Raw genomic sequence first — 23,036 nt, 5'->3', positions numbered from 1 at the left:
CAATGCTGCTTTAGCAGTGCCATGAAACTTCTCAGTGAGGCAGCTCAGCTTGGACATTTTCCAGCGGATGCCTTTGAGCACATGGGTTTAATTTTCTTCCTCATAGTAAACCTTTCAAATCTGTATTTTCTTTTATAAGGCACTTTGAATAGTTCTGTATTCTATTAGAAAAACAAATTGTTCAATAATAAATCTACTTTAACTAGTATGGAATAAGGAGAAAAATTCATCAGTGTAATTGTCATCGATTGACCAAGTGAAATACATATCTGACTTCTTACTACTACATCTTGACTGGTATTTATATATTACACTATACAGTATGTTCACATGAGTTTATATAATACACAAATAAAGAACAGATCAATTTTTTAAGGTCATACATTAATTTGTAGCTTCATGTGGAATAAAAATTAACTATGAGTATGCTGGCAATATTCTAGCTCTGTTTCAATTCTTGCAAAGTTCAAAGGTATCTTCCTGAACTTTGGAAATTTTTATAAGCCTCCTGATGCTATTAGCCTCCTCATGGCCTCTCATCCTCCTTGCTCTCATGGAGTTGCTCTGCTGCACCATGGGGCTCAGGGAGACCCACAAGGCTGGAAAGAGGGTTCCCTATCTTCCATGTATAGAAGTTCGTTTGTTGGTCACAGTCAGAGCCTTAGTCTGCAATGCATTTTTACTTGGAAAGAGTCCACTGATTGTAGCAAAGCTGATGAAGCTTGTGGAAATGTGTTTGTTCAAACATCTCCTTTAATGAAATGAAGAATGTACCATGAAAAATAACAATGTGACTGAGCAGGCCTGTGATGTTCACTGTATAAATACCTCCTAACACTTTGTGACTCCAGCTAGAAACACAGCAGTGCAAATTCCCTGTCTATTCTGAACACACTACTAGCCTGTGATTTTAATAGGCTAAGCAGTAACCGTGTACTAAAACAAAATATCTAGCAGTTTCCAGGGCACTGGTGCCTGCAGGTTCTGTACCCTTTCCACTCTCACAGACAGGGCTTGGTCCATAGGGAATGGGTAGAAACCTCACCTGGAGTCATTCAGCATCCACTCTTAAGCAGCAACCCTCATGCCAGATGAATCCTTCTGAATCATGCTGGAGGTGCCTGTTTGCCCCTTGGGCTGCAGAATGAGCAGGCAGTGACTTCAGCCCAGTGAGGCTCCAGTGAACCCAGTCTAATCCAGCAAAACTGTTAAGCACAGAGACAAATCCCGTGTTGATCAGCTAAGCACGTGGGTTTGCGTTTCGTTTGATCATTGGCTTGTGCAAAAGTCAGTCTGACATGTATGTTTACATTTCAGAATGTGCTTAATTCAGGGGCTAGGATGGTTTGTTTTACCAGGGCCTTAAAAATCGATTTTAGGTCTAAACAAGATGGTTAGTGGCTGCTCAATACACATTTTTGGTATACTGCAGCCATGCTCCGTGAGGGAAAGCTATACCAACCCATTGCATTAAAATAATTAACATGGTATGAAAAATAACATTCACCTGAAGAAGTATTTTCAAATTGTCATGTATTGTCAGTGAATCATGGCTTAAGAACAATTGAACTTCTTCAAAATGTCTCAACACTGAAAAACTATAGGCATCCTGAAAACTTCAGACATTTCAGCCAAAACGGTGAGATGCAGACATTCAAAAAAAAGAATTTTGATGTGGAGCCTCTTACACAACCTTTATGACAGCATTCACAATTGTTAACTGTAATTATCCTTCTGAGTGATTTTTAAAGTAGAGGAGTTTTTTAACTTACTATATTGATGGTTCATGTTTCAATTCTACTCTTCTTCCTCTGTTTCATAGAGTTTATTCATTTCTCAAAGTATTCATTATGAAGGGAGCCCTTAAGTTTATGTGGTGAAATCCCACTGACTTCCCAGCATTTTGGTAAAGCAGATGTGTATACCTGTCCTCTCCATCTCTTCCCCTATATATCTTTTTACTACTGGCATTACAATTGAAGCCAAATGCTCACTTGACAAACAATAGTGATTATTTCTCTACTTTGAGGTTTACTTCTCTACTCCCACAGACTGTATGTCTTCCTTTATTCTTTAGCATCTTAGACACCTAAAAAACCTCATTGGGTTTTTATGTCCTTGATCTTTTTTATAGTGTTACATCCTGAGCTAATCATACTGTACATGCAAAGGATTTCCCTTTTTTTGAAGTTTAGTAGTCTGTACTTAAAATTACTTTGGACAATGTTGTTACAGCTGTGTTTGAGTTAATAGAAATCAGATTCTGGGTGGTATAATATAAAACTATTTCATTATCATAATCATTAGGATTTAAATTAGAATTATAAACCAACACTGACTCAGGAGTTAGGTTGTACGAGCTTGGGAAAATTATGCTGCTTGCACTCCAGTATATAACTTCCACTTTTTATTCAATATGTACAGATTAACTAATAGTCTTACTAATAGCCCAGTTCTCATTTTAAACTGCAGTAGCTCTATCTATCAATGGAAGTTATTACTATCTTTCACTGGCATGGGATCACAATTAAGCTTCCTATCTTAATTTCTCTTAGTATATTATTTGACCAGAAGTTATATAGCTCTGTATGCCACGAACTAAATGAATTCTGTAGATAAATTTTGTTTCAGTGAATCAAGTTCATAGCTGAATCTGTACAAGCAATAGAAGCTGTGTGTATATGAGGACAGAATTTGGGTCCATCATCAGCCACAGTTGTGTATTTAATATTCTAGGAGTAAATCTAGATTCAGGTGATTGTTATTTCTCCAATTAACTGTAGTGACCTGATATAAAGCCTCAAATGACAGTCAAAGAATAACTGCTTGTGTGGGACTACTTGCTGAAGGGCTTGCAAGAGTGTAGTGTTTTATATTAAACTGGATAAGAAGCAGTAATAAAAATAATAAATAGTAATTAATAATTAATGTATTTTTCCAGAGTCACTTTTCTGTGAAGAAAGGAGCTGCAGCCTTGGGTATTGGTACAGATAGTGTGATTCTGATAAGATGTGATGAAAGGTAAGTAAAGATGACAAATGCAGTTCTTCTTGTGGGTACCTAGAAGAAGGTCATTGAATTCTGAGCCCAGAAAGAGTATACAGGATGCAGCCAACAGTTGCTACAGTCCATTGTTAGCACTATCATCTTCAGCAACCTTACCCTAACTTATCCTAGTTGGGGAACTGGCTCTATCAGTAGCTTCTTTATGAGTCAGTTTTTGGAGCCAACCAAAAAACCTTAAACTTCCCTTCCTCAAGGATTTCTGGTATTTCTTTTTCTTTCATCCTGAAGTTAAGTAAAGAGCCAAAAGAACAATGATCCTTCACACGTTTTGCTAAGAAACAAAGAAGCTTGTTTTGGTCAAAATGGAGTATTTAGGCACATTTTGATTGTCTAAAATGAGCTATAGTGTGCCATTTAAAAGGACAAAATATTGAGACACATTTGCTAATGCAGTTCTATTACTTCATGCTCCCACAATCTTTCTTAGCTGGACTACATTCCAACAGTGCCCTTGATGCAGCCACCCTTGCAATAGGATGGGTAGAGGTGGTCTTGGTGTAGGCCAGGGTCCATGGAGAGGAGGACCACAGCAGGCACCCAACCTGCAGGTCCATAAGCATGACAAAGCCACTGGTAGATAACTCCTTGTTTTACTCATTCAACTGAAAGGCTTTGATTGTCTATGTAAGCCAATTTTGAGAAAACAAAGGCATGTGAACAAAATCAACATGTTCTGATGAAGATTTTCAGTTTTAGGGAAAAAAACTTACTATGGGACACAAATCAATAGAACAGTTCTTACTGGTTCTACTGAGAATCTTGGAAATAGAATGTGCTCGTACTAGTCCCAGACTAGGCCCAGACTGTAATAAGGAATTATTTATGGCTCTGGTACAAATGGAAGGTTTTACTACTATCAGAGTACTCTGCTCCCACATTAAAAGAACAGCACCAACTAAGCAATTTACAGTGCTAATCACAGTGTCTGTGTATTGACTTATGGATTTATTATCTCTTTATTAACAAAAGACTGAGCACTCCTTGAAGAGGGATTAATGGCAACATTGGCACAATCAACACACATGAAAGAAACCTCCAGTTGTTTCTGTTTACTAAAGGCAGATGTAGATCATTGAAGTAACATCTTCCTTTTCTTCTTGTGCAAATTCAGCATGCTAATTTTCTGGGGAGACCACAATGCTTGTCCTGCCAACCCTGAAGTAAACAGTAGAATTATTGCTTGTCTCACCAAATCTCAGTGTATGCCACCAGTACAAGGCAGGTTATCTGCACAGGATGTGGGCTGGTGTGGTAGCGAGGACCCTCTGTGAAGATGTGGACCTGTGAGAGGGTGAGGGAGCACCATGAGATCTTTTTGATGTTTCCAACACGATGAAGCACACTTCTTGGTGGCGTCTCTCTTCCCCATCCTGACCCAGACCTGCCAAGTTTGCCTGGTTTTGCTGTGTCATAGACCTATGTGCATGTGTGGTGAATTTCATGCCAGGAAAACACATAGAAAATCTTGTTCTTGCTCATGCTGGAGACTGGGCAACAATGCATTTCTGTTGCCTCTTTTGCTGTCACACAGATATTACTGGTTGCAATAGTGTATTGCCTGCAGGTCTGAGGTTGTAACAGTTGAGTCTGGTGTGGCAGCAGTGAAGACCATGTACAGGTGAGGGTAATAATGAGATGATTTTGACACTAACACTCATTCTATCATGGAACCATAGAATCATTTGGGTTGGAAGGAACCTTAAAGACCATCTCATTTCAAGCCCCCTGCCCAGGGACATCTTCCATTAGACCAGGTTTCTCAAAGCCCCATCAAACCTGGTCTTGAACACTTCCAGGGATAGTCTATCAACAACTCCTCTGTGCAGCGTGTTCTAGTGTTTCACCATCCTCACAATAAAGAAGTTCTCCCTAATATCTAACAAAAATCTACCCTCTTGCAGCTTAAAACTGTTCCCCCTTGTCCTGTCACCACATGCCTTTGCATCCTCAGTGTCCTTTGGGTGCTGAGTCAGTTTTGCTTCCCCCTGTAGCCCTCCTGCCTCTGGTGCTGCCCAGCAGTAACACCCTCACACACACACTTGGATGAGATGTGTCTAAGGGCAAGCACTGCATTTTGAGTGTTGCAGGTCATCTGAGGTGATGACATGAACGTGCTGTGCAGGAACCTGAAATACTTCAGGTTTGTTTTTTTCATGCAAAATCAAAACTAAAACTAATACAGTTTTTTCTTTCCGTGAAGGTACTATTTTGGGCTTTACTAAAGGTTGTTCTCAATAGCAAGAGGAAATCAGTGCTTAGTGAAAGGAAAAAATGTGTCCAACTGTATGGAGAACTTTAAAAGTCTTTAGAAAATAATATTAATCTAAATAGGCAATGTTAAAAGCCAGTGAAGACTTGATTCTTGTAATGTGGGGAGGTGTTATGTGTTCTGCCTTTTCTTACATAATATTGTTCTAGCTAAGAAAGAAAACCTTAACCTCAATATTCTGTATTGGCATTGTCCAGCCTTACACCTAACTCATTTACAGGACTTTCTAAACTAGCCTCCAAGCTTTATATGCCTTAGTCTGCATCTCAAGTAAATGGTTCACACTAAAGGTGTTGAAAATACAGAATATAGTCAATACAAAGGACCTAACAGTGCATTTCATGAGTCCAGATTGGTTGTTTCTTTTTTCATCCTGCCTCAGGCAAATGCAAACATATAATGCACCCAGCTGTGGAATAGTTACCCTGAAATGAGTTCATCTCCCAGATAGGAACAGAGACAACTGCTTACACCCAAAATGAGTTGCACTGCTCCAAGCTGTGCAGCTCAGCTGGCATTTTTGCACTCATTTTTTGTGCCTGCTGAAAGGAGACCATGGAATTTTTTCACCCACAAGCTTCACAGGACCCTGAGCCGAGCATCTCCCTGGTTGCCTGGAGCACATTGCCAAGGATGAAGCACCAAATAGGACCAGGAGGCTCCATGGAGCAGCAGCAGTCTTTAATGAGGATGAAAATGAGATAACTTCTCAGTTACTTTCACTGTGTTGATGCAGATTGGCTGACAAAATAATTCGAGTAAAAACTCAAACTAATGATCATAATCTTTCTGTGCTTTTCAATGCTACATAAACTGTGGGCAAAAAAAAGTCACTTTCTTCTTCATTTGGATTTCCTCTTAAATGAAGAAATAACAGTAAGAGCTAATTTTAAGATCAAGTTTCTAATATAATTCTCTGTTGCTCCAGAGGGAAAATGATTCCATCAGACCTTGAAAGAAGAATTCTTGAAGCCAAACAGAAAGTAAGTTTACTAGCTTTTCTGCTTAAGAAAAAAAAGGAAGAAACCCCCAACCAAACAAGACACAACAAAAGAAACAAACAAACCACAAGAATGGTACAGCTAGTTAAATTTTTGCTTTCCTTGGTAAAACAACATAGGCTTGCCCATTAACTTTTGATTTATTTTTCAGAAATGTAGCCTGGCAATTAGTGAAGCAAGAGTTGCTGTGAAAATAGGTTTTGAGCTGCTTTATAATCTCCATTAGCTATTTGGCTTTTTTAAAAATGGGTTCCTCTGCATAACATCCTCATTTTTTCTATTATCAGTCTATGCTACAGTTCATCAGCTGCATGTTGGTGAAAACAGTATTATTTGTTATATTTTAACATGTTGAAAGTATTCATCATAGTCATCAAAAAAATGGAAGATAAACTAAAATCCATACATCTCTAAAATGCCCTACTTTCATATATGTTCATTATTAGAAGCTAGAATGAAAACAACTATTAAAGTGTGCAATGAGCTTAGCCCTGTGCCTTCAACATTTATGTAAATAATGATTAGAAACAGCATTCAAAGCTCATTAATGACACAAATCTTAACAGCTTACTTTGAGAAAAGCAATATAACAGATGAAAATGAAAGGCAATGTGGCAATAAAGCACCACCCAAACGTGACAATGTATTTCCTTTTTCAGAGGGAAAGTTCAGCTCTTTTTGATAGCTTAAATTAAAAAAAATAATGTGTTCCTTCTTTACCTTTGCTGCTGTGAGTACTGCTTATGAAATCAACAGAACTACATCTGAATTTTAAGTGAAACACTGTTATAAAGTATGGCACGTGCTCCTCTCTGAGGCCCAGCAGTTAGCAGAGGCAATCCAAGACATGGTCCTTGTCCTCCATGGGGATTGCTGTCCCCTTGCTCTGTGTGAGGGATGGGGCTGGAGGTGATCCCCACATCTTCCCTGGGCATTGCCCCTGGGAGACATCCCCAGACAAGATGCTTCCACTGACAGGACTGGGCCACCACATGTTCATTCACTGGGATAATAATACAGTCCAGGGGACAGCCCCCCAGAGACAGGTATTGCACTGTGGTGCCTGGGTGAGGTTTGTTGAGTTAATGTCACGAGGAGCAGACCTTTGTGTTCCAGAGAGGTGTCATGGAACAGAATTGTTCTTCTGACTTTGCCTGTCTCATGAATCCTAATAAATGGAGGATGCTGGTTTGGAATTTTGCTGCCACCTTAAGGTAGAAACTATAATATCACTAATATCTACATGAAGAGAAAACCGGTGTAATGTAGCCGGGACCTCCTCTAGGAGACACTTGTGGGCTCTCAGTGGAGGCAGCACACGAGGCGTTGGGGCTGCTGTAGGCTGAGGGGGCTGCTGCAGGCTGAGCTTGCCAAATACCTCCGTCCTTTCTTGCAGGGATTTGTACCTTTCCTGGTGAGTGCCACAGCTGGGACAACAGTGTACGGGGCGTTTGATCCCCTCATAGCTATTGCAGACATCTGCAAGAAATACAAAATCTGGATGCACGTGGATGTAAGTATCATCTTAGGAGGGTGGGAGGGGTTGGATTGCAAGGTATATTAGCATTAATTTATTAATTTAAGAGAGTGTAATCCTGTACAAAACCTGTTGTATTTGGTTTCTGTAATTCAGTCTAACATTCAAGTACAGACTTCCCATTCCTCTGAAAGGCTCAGGCCAGGAGGACATTTTAGGAGCTGTGACCGTGTGGTACTTTCAGCAGCTGAGACACTTAGGAAGACCTAGTTTGAGTACTTTTTGTCTTCAGCTTTATCTTTAAACACCATTAGCACAAGAAATACATAAGAACTATACTGAGCACTGGCTCAGCTTCTGCAGCAGCTGCAAAATAAATACATAAGGAAAAGGCTACATTTGTCTGGAGTAAGGTACCCCAAATGGCTGAACAGATTAATGCAAATGCTAGAGAAATTTATCAGATTGGCTACTTAAATTTATCTGAGCTCTAGCCAATAAATATTTCTTAAAGATCATCTTTGAATGGCTTTGTGTAATTTTTGCAAATCCTTTCTCTCTGTCTTGGTAGTTGAATTTCCATAAGGATGAGTATCTTGCTTTTGGATTATTTTGCCAGCCAAACTCTCTCCAAATCAAAGAAAGAGTACAGATTTATTTTAAATTACTTCGCAGTCATATGAAATTCCTGCCTGTCCCAGATCTCTGTGAGGGAAATCAGTAGTGAACGGAAATGTGATGAAAACTCACCAGAGCAGCTGAGATCCAGTCTGGTTTGTTATCATCACTTGGGCACTAAAAGAGAAACAGCAACTTACCCAGGAGCAGCTCTGCAAGTCATTAATAACAGCATGGGACAGCCCAATGTGTCAGTGTCAGAGGAGGTGGTGAGGGAGGGGTGAGCAGATGATAAGGGGTGATACTCAGATTGTGGGCTATAAACTGCTACTTCCAAGCTACTGGAAGAAAACTGTTAGAATAGCTCATGCCTTCGACCTCCTCTGCCTGCTCATTTTGAAATGTGCTACATCAGCAAGAGAGAAGAAAGGCCCCAAACTGATGTGAACACACGAATGTCATCACAGAGAAATGCAAAGTTCTCTTCTCATTAAGATAATGTGTCTTCCCTTCTAGGGAGCATGGGGTGGAGGGCTCCTGATGTCAAGAAAACACAAGTGGAAGTTAAATGGCGTTGAAAGGTATGATTTATTGATGTTAATTAAACACATTTACTAAATGCATTTTAACACATTTTTTATTACTGTAGCAATGTCCATGAATAGGAATATAAATCAATCTTATCCCCAAGATACAATATGGACAAATTATGCAAAGTGTCCTTCCAGGTGAAATAGCATTGCTAGGTGCCTTTGTTCACTGCTACAGCAGTGTTGCACTTAATTTTTGTAGTACAAACACCAGACACTTCTAGTCTGCATTTTCATTCCTTCCAGTGTACATTCACAGCTCCAGAATGGTTTCTGAAGCATCCTTTGTTACAGAGTCAAACATGAATTAGCAATTGCATTTCACTGAAATAAATCCTGGAGATCTTGCATGCTGAAGTCTTAAGTCTAAAATGTGGATGTACTTGGAGTTTGGACAGGTCTCCTGGCAGTCACTGGCCACTGCTCTGTCACTTGTAAGAGAATATCCATCTCCAAGCTGCGTCAATGACTTCTCAGTAAATCTATTCCGGTCCAATTCAGAGTCTGGAAAGAGTGAACTTAAACTTACAAGCAGATGCTTACTTAGAAACCTTCAGTTAAGCTGTGGAACTCCTAACTAAGTCTTAATCTTGCCATGGGATGTTAAGATTTACCCAAGTACCAGGGAAAGGGAAAAAAAAACCTAAACTGTTTGCAACTTCTGTGAGCCACAAATGATGGGGGGCTCAGAATATTTGGAGTAAGGTCTTACATGCTTGGCCATGTTTTGGATTCTTACCAGGCACTTATTTAAGTCACTGGCTACAAACAGTGTGCTGGGATAGATGGAGTCACTCAGATTTGTGAATTCTCTGAAGCTTATGCTGTTAGAGAGTAAATTATTGCTCCCTTCCGCCTTTTTTATCTCTAAATTGAATTGCTGTTCCTTGCCAATTAAAATGACAAACAACTTCCTCATCCTGTTCCTGGAGATTAGGAGGATACCTTTCTCATATGTCTCACATGCAAAATTTGGAAAGCAGCCAATAACTATGAATTCAATTGCCTCTAGCACTCCAAACTTACACATTATGCATTAAAAGGACATGCTTCCAGATATCCAGCAAGTTAGAAAAATCTACCCAGTTGCCTGTGAGGACAGGGTATGAAAAAAAGTTTGCCTCCCAAATTATTGCCCCAGTTCTGCTGGAATGCGAAGTTCAGCTTGAATCTATATTGGAAATTTTTCAAAATAATGTGACCCAGAACTCCACTGGATTTTATATAGTACTTGGGTAAGCACCATCTCCGTATGTTTGACAGGGAATTAATGAAATCTGTCCTCTCTGGTGTTTCTGTTCTGCTGCTTTGATGGACACAGAAGCTCATTACAGTTTGTTCAGATGTCAAATGTGTGTATGTTTAGAGTAAGAAGACCAAACCCATATGGACATTACTATTTTAGATAGATATTTAAGCACAACCCAGTCATTACAGGTCTGGATAGAAGAGAACTGGAGCTGATACTCAAGTTTGATAGGGGAGAAAGTTACAGGTAGGATCATTCAGTGGAGTACTTTGTGCTCTGAGTACTCCCATCCCTCTGGTAACAGGCACTCCAGAAAAAATATTCCTGTCAAAGGCAGGAGGAGTCACAGGACCATCCTTACTGTGCCCTCCAGTCCCCACATGGCAGATTTCAAGGTTCTGCAAGGCACCCTGATGGATGCCTGTCCTCTGGTGCCTGGAGCTGATGGGTCTGGCCATCATCAGGAGTTTCAGTCTGGTGTCCCTCTCCCAGAGGCCTGAAAATTACATGAAGGCTATTTGAGAAAAGCACATTAATATGTGCTCTCATACAGAGTCTGGGCACTCTTCTTGGAGCTGCTGCTGGTCAGTGAAGACACCTCAGCATCTTAAATGATGGCTAAGAACCAAATTCTGCCACTCTTGAATATCTCCTGTCATCCATTTGACATCTCCAAAAGAAAACTTTCCCTTTTTTGTTTTTTTCCTGCCTGTGACTCACAGGCAAAAAAAACACATAAGGGCTTGGTGCTTAGCTATTTGGGCAAATGTGAGATGCTTTAAAAAAACATCTGTGGATCCATGGATCTTTCCCCTTCATTGTTTGTCTAAGTCAGCAATTTCTTCAAGCACATACTGATGACTGGAGCCCAGAATAACAGATAAGAAATGAAAAATGGTGTGGTTTTATTCTACATAGCTATTTTTTTTCTCTGTGTGGCTGGGATGTAACTGGGGAAATAAATTACCTTAGGTTAAATTAAATGTTTTAGGCAGATAGTTAACATCTGGCTGTTGTCAGTAAATAATCCTTTTACTTGAGAAAACCCATTCTGGTATTATTACCTAGAAATCTCTTAGAGAATTTTTGCCTAAATCTGCATAAGCACAGATAAAAATTTAAAAGTGTCATATCAAAGGAAACTCATAGACCTGAATGCATGTTCAGAGTCATTAGCTTTGGTGTTGTAATCAGATGACTGACTCTCAGCTGATTAAAAGCTGCCAAATACTCAAAAAGCCAAGCCAAGTGGCCAGATGTTGCCTAATCTGTTCTCTACAGATTTTGCATCAGGCGCTTGCACAGTCCAATTTAAATAGTGAAGAAGAAAGCACAGAAGTGCTGCGTGGTGTCCATGTGAATTTTGGAGTTGCTTACTTTGAAGGAGTGGAAGCAATTGGGCAGGGAATGATAAGGACATGAATAGACCTTTAGTGCTGTCTTCAAATCCTACAAAGGAAAATCCCAATGTGCTCGTCTCTGTTCATGTAAATGTTACCTGCAAGTGTGGCCTTTAAGGTTTTACATGCCCCAGTTGACTGATCTACACCAATTTATACCACCAAAACTCAAATCACTGCACTACATGAAATCCTGTGCACTATGCATCCTTGACAGCATTCCAGATAGGATGCAGATAGGATCATCTAATCATCATATGTTGTAATATTAACAAATAGCCAGTTACGCATAACATGAAATTAAAATGATAAACAATTGGACAATCTTCCATTCAGTCCTTGACCCAGTCCCAAATGTCTCATCTTTAATCTGTGTTGTAACAGAGACCTGCCCAGGCTGACAGGTATTACAACAGTGATTGTGTCCTGGATGGAGGCAGGATGAGGCTCTTTAGTGGAAGGATGGATCATTTCTATGTTTATTACTGTGGTAATTTTGGACCCAGTTCTCCAGCTGGGTGACTTGTCATAGCCAAGCTAAAATTAAGGAGCTAAGAAAATTACCACTGGCAGAGCGATGAGAAAAATCACCTTGGATCAGATTTTCAAAGTTACTTAGAGACTTTGAGCTACTTAGCTAAAATCTCACTGAAACTGGGATCAATGTGAGCGAGTATGCTGGTCTGTCAGCTTCCTAGCTGCAACTTTAATCAGCCGTGTGCCTTTACAAAGTTCAGGTGGATGTTTTTACAAAGTTTGCCTTGTACTTATGAAGTATAGATAACTCCCCAGAAAGTTCAGTATTGATTAATTTTAGTGCATAGAGCAGTTATTCTGTGGTAAGTTGCCCGAGCTGTCATCCAAAAACCAACTAGAGTGGATTAGATCCCTTATAAAGGCATTACTTTCCTAACATCAGGCATAGTAATTTTCATCTTTGCTTACTCAGAAAAAGGTGTGCATTGCTATGACTTTATTATTACTCTTATTACTGAATGTCTTCATGCTTTCAACACCACAGTACAATGTCTAACTTCCATGTGGTTTGCTGTCCCAGGGCCAATTCGGTGACCTGGAACCCTCACAAGATGATGGGTGTCCCTCTGCAGTGTTCAGCCCTGCTAGTGAGAGAAGAGGTATGTTTCAGTACATTTGCCTCTCTGATCCTTTCTGACATTTTGCTTATGAAAATCCTGGATGTTTTCTTCATAACTGTGTCGTAGTTAATATTTGCTGATGTGATGGAGACTAGAAAATATACAGAGAAGTAGATCTCTAGCCACATGCTCAGGCTCTGTCTGCAAAAGGAATTAGAGTAGGTCTCTAGCAGAAGTGATAGAGCCAATTAATGGCAATTTCTTTACAAAATTTTGTATCTGTATTTAAATTGTGGGTGCATAACTGCATAACTCCACTACTTTCTGAGTAGCATAGAATGTAACTGTAGGCAAACTGCAGTACCTCTAGGATGAATGGTATGGTGTATATGCAGCATTGCACCTGGGCTAGAATCTAGGCATGATCAATCTTTCTAGACTTCTACGATATTTCTGCCCAGCTCTGATCCACCTTGGAAATAAAGAGGGAAGACTAAGTTGACATGGAATAAATAGTAGACATTTTTTTTAGTACTAGAATTTGATTTACCCTTCAATCTTGCAGTTTTCTATGACCATTAGTTACTGGGACAGCTAAATACAACCACCACTTACTAGGCCAGCTATCAAAAAGCTGGTTGCTGTTTTACTAACAGCTGTACAACAGATTGTATACAAAGTGATTGTACTTAGGAAGAGAGAATCTGGCTTTTATTTGCCCTCTGGGTCAGTTCCCTGATACAAATCCTGCCTGGTTAAAGTCAGTACCTTCCTTGACCTCAAGTGAGAACAGATGGCTCAGATTAGGAGAAAGCCAGTTTTTTCACCTCTCATTTTGGTATCTCAGTTTTGAGTTACACATGAAGATTAGACTTGATGACAAACAGCCAAATTTTGATTCTTCTTGGACTGGAAATCAGAGTTTTAGGCAACAGCCCATAGGTATACCATAAACTGGGTTGAGAACTTAACTAGAGCCAGAACATGACTCTTGGCATTTCACTCAAGATAAAAAGGAAATCTAATGCCTTCATGAACCAGGTTTCTTCACCTTGTTCTTTTCTGGCCCTCCCACAAAGCTGCCTCTCGAACCAGTGTTTTGCAACCCAGAAATAACTCTAGCTGGCTGTTTAAAGGCCATGTGCTCTTCTGTCTGTTCAGAGCTTTCCATACCACTTAAGCATCTAATCTGCAGCTGAGGGATTTGCAGAGGAGAACTGTGCCTGCAAAGAAAGAAAATAATGAAAATCAGAATTTTTAAGACCAGAGTAATCAGAAAAGTGGTGTGATACTACTTAGATTAGTCACCACATTGTCAAAGTCTGACTCAACCAGAAGAAAAGGAAAAGGAACCAGAATAAGAAATAAAAAATGAGATTAAAAAAAATCAGTGTGTGCATAATGATCCTGTGAAGCAAAATGCCCAGCTTCTTTTTTTAAAAATACCTTAGCTTTGGAAGTGGATTACATTTTGCCCAGTCAGGTACCAAGCTGTCCTGGGCACTGAATGGTATATGAAAATCTTAGTCCACTCAACAACTAAATCTGGTTTTGTCCTATTGTTTGTTTTTTTTTATTATTGCGCTTGGACAGATAACGTGGATGTTCATAATTTCTCGCCCAGAGCAAAGCTCAAATCAGTAGTCACTGTGCCAATGTCACTTTTTTTCTGTCTGTTTCTATAAGGGATTGATGCAGAGTTGCAATCAGATGCATGCTTCCTACCTCTTCCAACAAGACAAGCACTATGACCTGTCTTACGACACAGGAGACAAGGCTTTGCAGTGTGGGAGGCATGTTGATGTCTTCAAGCTATGGCTGATGTGGAGGGCAAAGGTAGGACTGCCTGCAATATGTTTGTTTCCATTAAAATAATGCACACCAGATACAGTGGGGGTTTTTTTCTGTAATCATCATTTTAGACCTGAATTTCCTATATACAACATGAAAGAAAGAACATTATTTTCTGGTTTTTTATACATCTAACAATTTGGCTTCAAAGCAGCACACATGATTTTGAAACTTAAACTCCGTATCTTTGCATAACGTTTGCTTTGTGTAACTATAGGAGCCTAACAGCATAAATCATATACCTAGGAATGTTGTTAGTGAGATTTCTGGAAATAATGTTCTAATGACATTCAGAAACTAAACATGGCAGATCAAGAATGCAATACCTTGTTTCATTGCATGCAGTAGATAAGGAGCAATTGTTTGAAGAAGTAGAGGAAAACTCAGAAAAATCTGTTCTCTGGGAAATCTGAAAGGACCGGCTGTAATTATTAATTTATCTGTATTTGTAAGATGCTGTTAAATAAATTCTTCCAGATACTTACCCAGTCTAGTATGTCAAGTTGCCTCAGGTTTGTTTAGAGGAGATGACATCACTGTTTTAATTTCCAGAAAGCCTTAAAAATCCTCATGTGCTTCATTAAAAGTCTGAAAACAATTCTGAGACAGACAACAGATGAGGTGTGGGAGTCTGTAAAGGAGGATGTAAGTTTCTGAGGTCACAATAGCTGTTGGGCTGGCTGGGGTCTCCAGAGTGGCAGGCAGTTTTAGCCACATGCCTGTCTTCAGCTCCAAGCCTTTCTTCCCAGGGCTGTGCTACCTCTACCTAGTTCTGAAATTGCTATACACAGAAGGATAATGACATGGGTTTTTAAGTCAGTTCTGCACTGCCAGAAAAGATTTGCAGGGACGTGTGTCCATTACTCAAAGACAATTTTTCTTCTAAACCCCATTTTTTCAATATGCCTTATACTGCCTTTTCTCTTTTCACTCCCCACTCGTAATATTAACATTGCAAAATAGGATGTGTGTTTCTTAAAGTTTATCTACTCCAGCTGTTTATTCCCTTCTTCCCTTATAAAGCTGGATCCTTTCTCTGTGGCATCACAGCTGGTGATTGCAGGAACAAGTATGATGTCACAGAGAGAGGATTATGACTTTTGCTAGACAAGAAAAAAGAGCATTTGCTGCAGCTCTTAAAACACAGCTTCTGAATTTATATGGTGTCAATTAGAAAAGAGGGGAGAAAAAAAATCGCAGCAGCAGAGCAGTATCTAGGCAAAATGTGCATTTTCACACGCATCAGTATGGCTAAAAAAGTGTTTCTGCCTGTTCTGTGTTTAGCTACAACAGAAAAATTATTCTTGGAAAAGCCCCCAGCACCTGAAAAATTAAAATCCCTTATTCTAAAAATATCAGGAGACTTCACTTGTCTGGAACTCCACACCTTCTAATGACCACCAGCCTCTGTGCCAGTCCAGGCTGTGAAACTGTGCTCAGCCTCTCTGCAAAGTCTACCAATGAGGACACCCTTCATCAGAGGTGTTAGTAATATTTTGCTGAGAACTGAGCCTAGAATTTGTGCTTATTTTGCAGAGGTGGCTACAGGGGAGTCTGTGGCAAGTGCTAGAGACAGATGAGCTCTGCTAAGCAAAGTGTCCTTCATCTCACAGAATAAGATCCTTAATTTGTCCCACAAAGGCTGGGCGCTGGGTGTTCTGGCAAGTGCTGCACTGTCCTTTCACTGGTTTGGTTCACAGAACAGAGAGTCATGTTAACTGTTTTTTTCTCCCTTGGTCTCTAAAGGGAACCACAGGATTTGAAGCACAAATTGATAAATGCTTGGAACTTGCAGAGTACCTGTACAACAAAATAAAGAACAGAGAAGGGTATGAAATGGTGTTTGATGGAAAGGTACGTACTGCAGCTTCTTTTTCCCAGTTGGTCAAAAGTACTTTTCTCAGTCACCTGTTGGAGTGCTATGAACAGGTAAAGCCAAACAGCATGTGACAGAAAGCAGTGTCCCTTTAAACAAAATCTGTTTTGCCAATATCTCTTCCCCATGGGATCCAGGGATTAGGGAGATGAGGCAGCTGTGCACAAGTTACCAGTTTGCACATTTTCACCTCACTGAAACTGAACACTGGCATCTCAGGCTAGCACAACACAAACACAGTGAGAACCAGCTTTTAATTTAAAACAAGTGGCAGTTTCCTAATAGCAGGGTCTGGTATAGAGGGTGGGTGGTTACAGTGCCCCATGCAACTCTGAAAGGATGGTTGTGCAAAACACTTTTCTCAATATTGTCAGGTGGTAAGTCACAGGGGACATGGGGTGGCGTGGGGAGGATGCCCACACTGTAGTCCCTGCTGCTCAGGAGCCCAGCTGGCTCGTGTGGCAGGGGTGACACAACCGTGTGGGGTTCAGATATCTATGGGCATGTTGTTTCTGTTGAGGGAGTCCAGTTGAGATGGCATCCCTTGGTGCCAAGTGCTCAGCTGGAGCACAGTGCCCAGGTCAAGGGAGTGCAGCTTGGGTTGTGTGGCTGTACCTCTGAACTGCACCAGACTGCCCTGTGTTCTGCCATCATTTTGAGGGCAACCCTCTCCAGTTGTGATAGCCAGGGTCAGGCCTGCTAGAGATGTCTTATAATATTAACTGCTGTTTTTCCTGTAAAAGAGTGGGGGAAAAAAGTCCCAATCTAGCTTTTTTCCTCTTACTTGTGATATTTTTTTATTTCTGTACTTTCCTTGGAAGGTTTATCACTCAGAATGTTGCTCTCTGGGAGTGACCACTTAGTGTGTGTCTAAATGCTCTGCAGCACAAGGATAAATATTACTGTGTTTCTTCAAACAGTGATCACAGGCTCCTACCCATGTGGCACTGTGTGATTTATTTCCTGCACCTCACACATCATCACTGAATTTGGGCCACTGGGTCTGATAATGAATAAAGGAACTGGCAGCAGGAGGAGGAGTTGCTGTAACCCACACATTTAGCATCCAGCAAAGAGGAACATAGCAAGGCAGGCAACTGTTGGGAGACTGCAAAAATACACAAAATGTCACCTGGTTTTTATTTAATGCCTTTCTATTTGGTGCTTACATATAAGTTGAACTAGCTAAGATGCTGTGGTGCATGCATATTAATGTGGCAGCTAGCTGAATCAAACTGAGAATTAATAAATTTCATTAAAACGAGAAAATCTTAAACTAATGAATCACTTGTGACTCCTATTTACAGAACCTGATTTTATATTATTCTGTCATGTAATAGCAGTAAATGACATCATCCTCACCTCTAAATTACCTGTAATAGACTCTTTTCTTAGCCACACAATCCCTTCAACCTCTGGAGGGACAGCACCTACAAAATTTAGATGCCTCTCAATAGGGGATAAATGAATTTGCACAGCTGGATGATGTGTTTCTGCATCTGACACCCTGGGAATAAATTGCCTAAAATTATCTTTTCTGCATTCATAATTATGAGGGCTCTCAGTGGACCACAGTAATGAAAACCATCAACTGCTGTCACAGTATGATGTATGGAAGGGGGGGAAGGGCATGATATTAAGTGCAACTGAGATATTATGAGCATCTCTAACAGTGCAAACCATTATTATTCTGTGTTTAGCCACAGCACACAAATGTCTGCTTCTGGTACATCCCTCCCAGCTTGCGTGGGATGGAAGACAATGAAGAACGAACGAGCCGCCTCATGAAGGTGAGGAGGGAGCATCCTCCAGGACTTCATGTAGTGAACAGTGAAATCTTGGCATGCAGGCAGTTCTTTAGAATCATAGAATCATAGAATCATAGAATTAGCCGGGTTGGAAGGGACCTCAGAGATCATCTAGTCCAACCCTTGACCCACCGGAGCAGTTGCTAGACCATGGCACTGAGTGCCACATCCAGTCTTTTTTTAAATGTCTCCAGGGATGGAGAATCTACCACCTCACCGGGCAGTCCATTCCATAGCCTAATCACCCTCTCCGTGAAGAAATTCTTTCTAATATCTAATCTAAACCTCCCCTGGCACAACTTAAGACTGTGTCCTCTTGTCTTGTTGGAGGTCATCTGTGAAAAGAGTCCAGCTCCCACCTCGCTACAGCCTCCTTTCAGGTAGTTGTAGACAGCAATGAGGTCTCCCCTGAGCCTCCTCTTCTTCAGGCTGAACAGCCCCAGCTCTCTCAGCCTCTCCCCATAGGGCCTGTGCTCGAGTCCCTTCACCAGCCTGGTTGCCCTCCTTTGGACCTGTTCCAGGACCTCTACATCCTTCTTAAACTGAGGGGCCCAGAACTGGACACAGTACTCGAGGTGTGGCCTCACCAGCGCTGAGTACAGGGGAAGAATCACCTCCCTGGACCTGCTGGTGACGCTGTTTCTGATACAGGCCAGGATGCCATTGGCCTTCTTGGCCACCTGGGCACACTGCTGGCTCATGTTCAGTTTCTTGTTAATGCAGACTCCCAGGTCCCTTTCTGCCTGGCTGCTCTCCAGCCACTCTGTCCCCAGCCTGTAGCGCTGCATGGGGTTGTTGTGGCCAAAGTGCAGGACCCGGCACCTGGCCTTGTTGAACCTCATCCCGTTGGAATCGGCCCAGCTCTCCAGTCTGTCCAGGTCCCTCTGCAGAGCCCTCCTGCCTTCGAGTTGGTCTACACTTCCCCCCAGCTTGGTGTCATCTGCGAACTTGCTGATGATGGACTCAATCCCTTCGTCTAAGTCATCGATAAAGATATTAAACAGAACTGGGCCCAACACTGATCCCTGGGGGACACCACTGGTGACCGGCCGCCAACTGGATGCAGCCTCCAGGGCTGGTCAAGGGCACTGGACAAGGGCACTGGACAAGGTCACTTCATGATACTTGGGCAAATTACACCTCTGTGGTCATATTACCTCAGATTAAGCTGCACCACCTTCCTCTCGTCTCCAAGTTTTGTGTTCCCTGGGTTTGCCTGGTTTCTGGAGTACTTAGTTCAACTCTGGTTACTGTAGTCTGCATTTGCTAGACCCAGCAAATGCAAATGCAACAGCAGCTTGATAGTACCATGGCATTTTGGTATACAAAAAGAAGATGGAGCACTACAGAAAACAACTACTGTGGCTGTCAGCAATATTGAGAAAGTAAGGGGGGAAAAATTCCCCAGTGATTTTAAGAGTTGGACAAAGAAACAGGATAAACGCAGTGTCTTTTCAGTGAGCCATTTATTCCTTAATGGAGGTTAACATTTTTATCAACACCAGGTATAATTTCATTTTAACTGTAGCTCTTCATGGTTTTGATTTTTTTTTTTAAATGAAAACGTACTTTGTGTTTCATTATTACAATAATAAGGATGGTGGGATTGATGAAAATAATTATAATAAAAATATAAAAACATTCACGTTATCCCCTGCTTCTTTTTACACTGCAGGTGGCACCAGTCATAAAAGCCAGGATGATGGAATATGGAACAACCATGGTGAGCTACCAACCCCTGGGAGACAAAGTGAACTTCTTCAGGATGGTCATCTCAAACCCTGCAGCAACTCACCAAGACATTGATTTCCTGATTGATGAGATAGAACGCCTGGGACAAGATTTATAATGAACGGGTGTGCAAGTCTGTTCCTGGACCTCTAAGTAGACAATTAAGTTGTCACAAACTGTGCGAATGTATTTGTAGTTGTTCCAAAGTTAATATATTTCTATATTGTGGTGTTGGAGTAGAGTAACGTTTAAAATCAAGAAACATGGCTCCTTCAAAGTCCTTTCCTGAGTTCTAGAACAGATCCTTAATAATTAACTGCATAAAAAGCTGCATTGAAAAAAATAAGGAACAACAGAAGACACTTAAAATTTTATCCCCAATTTTAACACAGCACCTTCTTTAAATTAAAAGCAATCAGACTGAATGATGGTAAATTTACCCAAAATGGTGACAAAATCAAATTGGGGAAGTGGGAGGGGGCGGTGAGAAGCAGAGTATACAAGCTGTATGTTTAAATGTAAAAGTATTTTACCTTTTCGTAGTATTAGAACAGAATTTCTAATTACCTGTAGCAACATTTCAAATGTATTTAAATAGGTATAGTTTTACAAAAGGAAATATATATATATATTAAAAAAATCCTATTTTGTAAACTATATATTTTTCTTTTATATGGGTTATGAAACTGCAAGGACAGAAGCTGAAAATAAATCAGGATTCTTTTTCTTTTGATGGAGGTGCCTCAAATATTTATTACTGCTTATTTTAAAATATGAGCCCATATACTACATTCTTAAGAGGTACCATTACCTCATTTCTCCATATCATATGGATTGTACATCTCCAGGGTTGAATACTGAAAAACCTCAAGAGTACTGCAGCTCTCAAAACCAATTAATAAGCTCAATTACAGTACAACAATAGGATGCTATTATTCCTAATGATGTTCCCACTTGGTCTAACAAAGCAGACGCACAATCAATATACAGTGCTAACCATGACTGAAATAAGGTTGGATTTGGATTTTTTTCTGTGGTAAAAAAGCCTATTAAAAAAAGAGTCACATGTCTGACTAAGTGCTTGCCTCATAACCATTTCTTCTATGAGCAATCCAAAACTGCAGTGAAAATCAAAACTTAGTGCAATTCTTACTAAAGAAATAGCATGGAACCTTCTCACAGCTACATTAAGAGGGTAAAGACTTCCTACAGAAGTACAGGTCTCCAAATTACACACGACTGTAATCTGAGTGACTAGAATGGGGTCCAAGTAACAAACTACTTTGTCAAGGGTTTCTCCCAGTGCTGAACTCTATCCTTGTCTGCAGCAGCTTTTGAAATTGCAGAAAAAACTAAGATAAGGCTACATCTGGATAAAACAGTCCATGTAGAGCCTCTCAGGCCTTTTTAGAAACTGCGGGCACAGATCTTGCAGAATTCATGTGCTGCATCATTCTTTAACATTAGAGGTGATTCTGGCATGGAAACTGAAATTTATCATCTCTTCCCCCAACATGGAAGTGTTGATAGGAGTTCTGCAGCTCGGGCCTGTCTATTTATAACCCTACTAAAGTGTTGGTTTCAACTTTGCCTAAACAGCTAACTTTTATTTGTAAAGCAGTATTGTTTTGCTGTCTCTAAAATACTTGAAGAGATAAAAAGTGCAATGTGGTTTTAATTTCATCTAAAATAGATAAGTGGAATATTGATTTAATGTAGTATCATGAGGACATGAAGTAAGAGGAAAATAAATTGTGTCTGTAATTGTGTTGCCTTTATTATATTGATAGTACTGTTTTGTCACCTCAGATTGAGGCTGTGCACTTTAGATTTAAACTGTAAAATGTTGCAAATCAACATGTGTTGCTATATAAGCTTGTACAATATATTATTGATATGTCTTATTTGTGTGGTAGTAGTATTAACTCTTGATATTGTAAGAACTGCATTCACACCAGTCCCTCTACTATATATCTTTGCTTGGTATTGACCTCTCCTGGTCAGCTTTTGGGCAGACCTCTCACCTCCCTTCTGTGGATTTCCATTGCTACCTACAATGAGTAGTGTTGCCAGCCAAGCTATAGAGGAGATACCATTTCTGTCAGGAAGGACTTCTATGTGACCTTTGCCAAACAAGTAAAAATCAGCAGACTAATCACTGAAATGCTGAGTAGAGCAGCAAATTGTAGCCTTCTTTTTTGCTGGCAAAAAGGCAAGCAGAGAGCTTAAAAAGTAAAAATAGTATGGGGACAATGATGAAGGTGATCAGTAGCCTGGTTACATCTTGCATGTGCAATTCTGTTTTAAAGTGCTAAGTGCAAACAACGTATTTATTAGCTGTATGTGCCAATCCAAGATTTACAGTCAGTGTTCCAGAAGAACCAGCATTTTTTTTCCACATTAACTGCAGCCAGGAAAGAGCAGCATAACATATACTGTTCCTGTGTTTGACCAAAGTATCTTATCTGTGATGTTGATCTAAATCCAAATAAAAGTGTAAAACGTGACTGTGGATCTTTTCATTAGCAGCACTGATGGCACTGTGAGCATTTATCACTTGTGCCATTTCAGAACAAGGCCCCAATAAAGAGAATGTTTAATTGTAACTTTCTTTGTCTGTTGCTGGATTTTTTCATTATGACATGCATTCTGTGTAATTGTAACATAAAAAGCCCAATTCCATCACCAGACCCCTTTTGAGGCAGTACTCAGCACCAGTGTATCTGCCATTTGGTATTTGATTACCTTGTCCTTACAGGATGGATTTAGTTGCTTTATTTTCTTCAGACAGGCTTGTCAATATTTTGCTTAATATCCTTGTATTCCAAGAGCGTTTACCCCAAATTAACTATAGACTAATCAGCTTCTGGCACACCAGTGAAAATAAGAAACAGGTACAAAAACAGATTTTAATACTGTGGCCACCTTCCTCCAGAATCTGCTGCCTGCCTGTTCCGTTTTCCTTCCACTCTCTGGAGTGCTGCCCAGCCTGATACCTGGAAC

General features: G+C 40.4%; 1 protein-coding gene across 2 annotated transcripts in view; it reads left to right on the top strand.

Annotated features, from left to right (window-relative positions):
- The window catches only part of GAD2 (glutamate decarboxylase 2), a 41,690-nt gene extending 19,051 nt beyond the window's left edge, over positions 1-22,639 (top strand). For both annotated transcript variants that reach the window (XM_071734993.1, XM_071734994.1), the window contains 9 exons: positions 2,942-3,021; positions 6,264-6,318; positions 7,733-7,849; positions 8,948-9,012; positions 12,728-12,806; positions 14,454-14,603; positions 16,365-16,472; positions 18,195-18,284; positions 19,978-22,639. In XM_071734993.1, the coding sequence (XP_071591094.1) occupies positions 2,942-3,021; positions 6,264-6,318; positions 7,733-7,849; positions 8,948-9,012; positions 12,728-12,806; positions 14,454-14,603; positions 16,365-16,472; positions 18,195-18,284; positions 19,978-20,151 (918 nt within the window). In that variant the 3' untranslated portion in view covers positions 20,152-22,639. The remainder of the gene's footprint in view (positions 1-2,941; positions 3,022-6,263; positions 6,319-7,732; positions 7,850-8,947; positions 9,013-12,727; positions 12,807-14,453; positions 14,604-16,364; positions 16,473-18,194; positions 18,285-19,977) is intronic.
- The last annotated feature ends 397 nt before the right edge of the window (positions 22,640-23,036 follow it).

The sequence above is a fragment of the Heliangelus exortis genome, chromosome 2 (genome assembly GCF_036169615.1).
Source record: "Heliangelus exortis chromosome 2, bHelExo1.hap1, whole genome shotgun sequence".
NCBI lineage: Eukaryota > Metazoa > Chordata > Aves > Apodiformes > Trochilidae > Heliangelus > Heliangelus exortis.
This window is presented reverse-complemented; position numbering and strand designations above follow the sequence as displayed.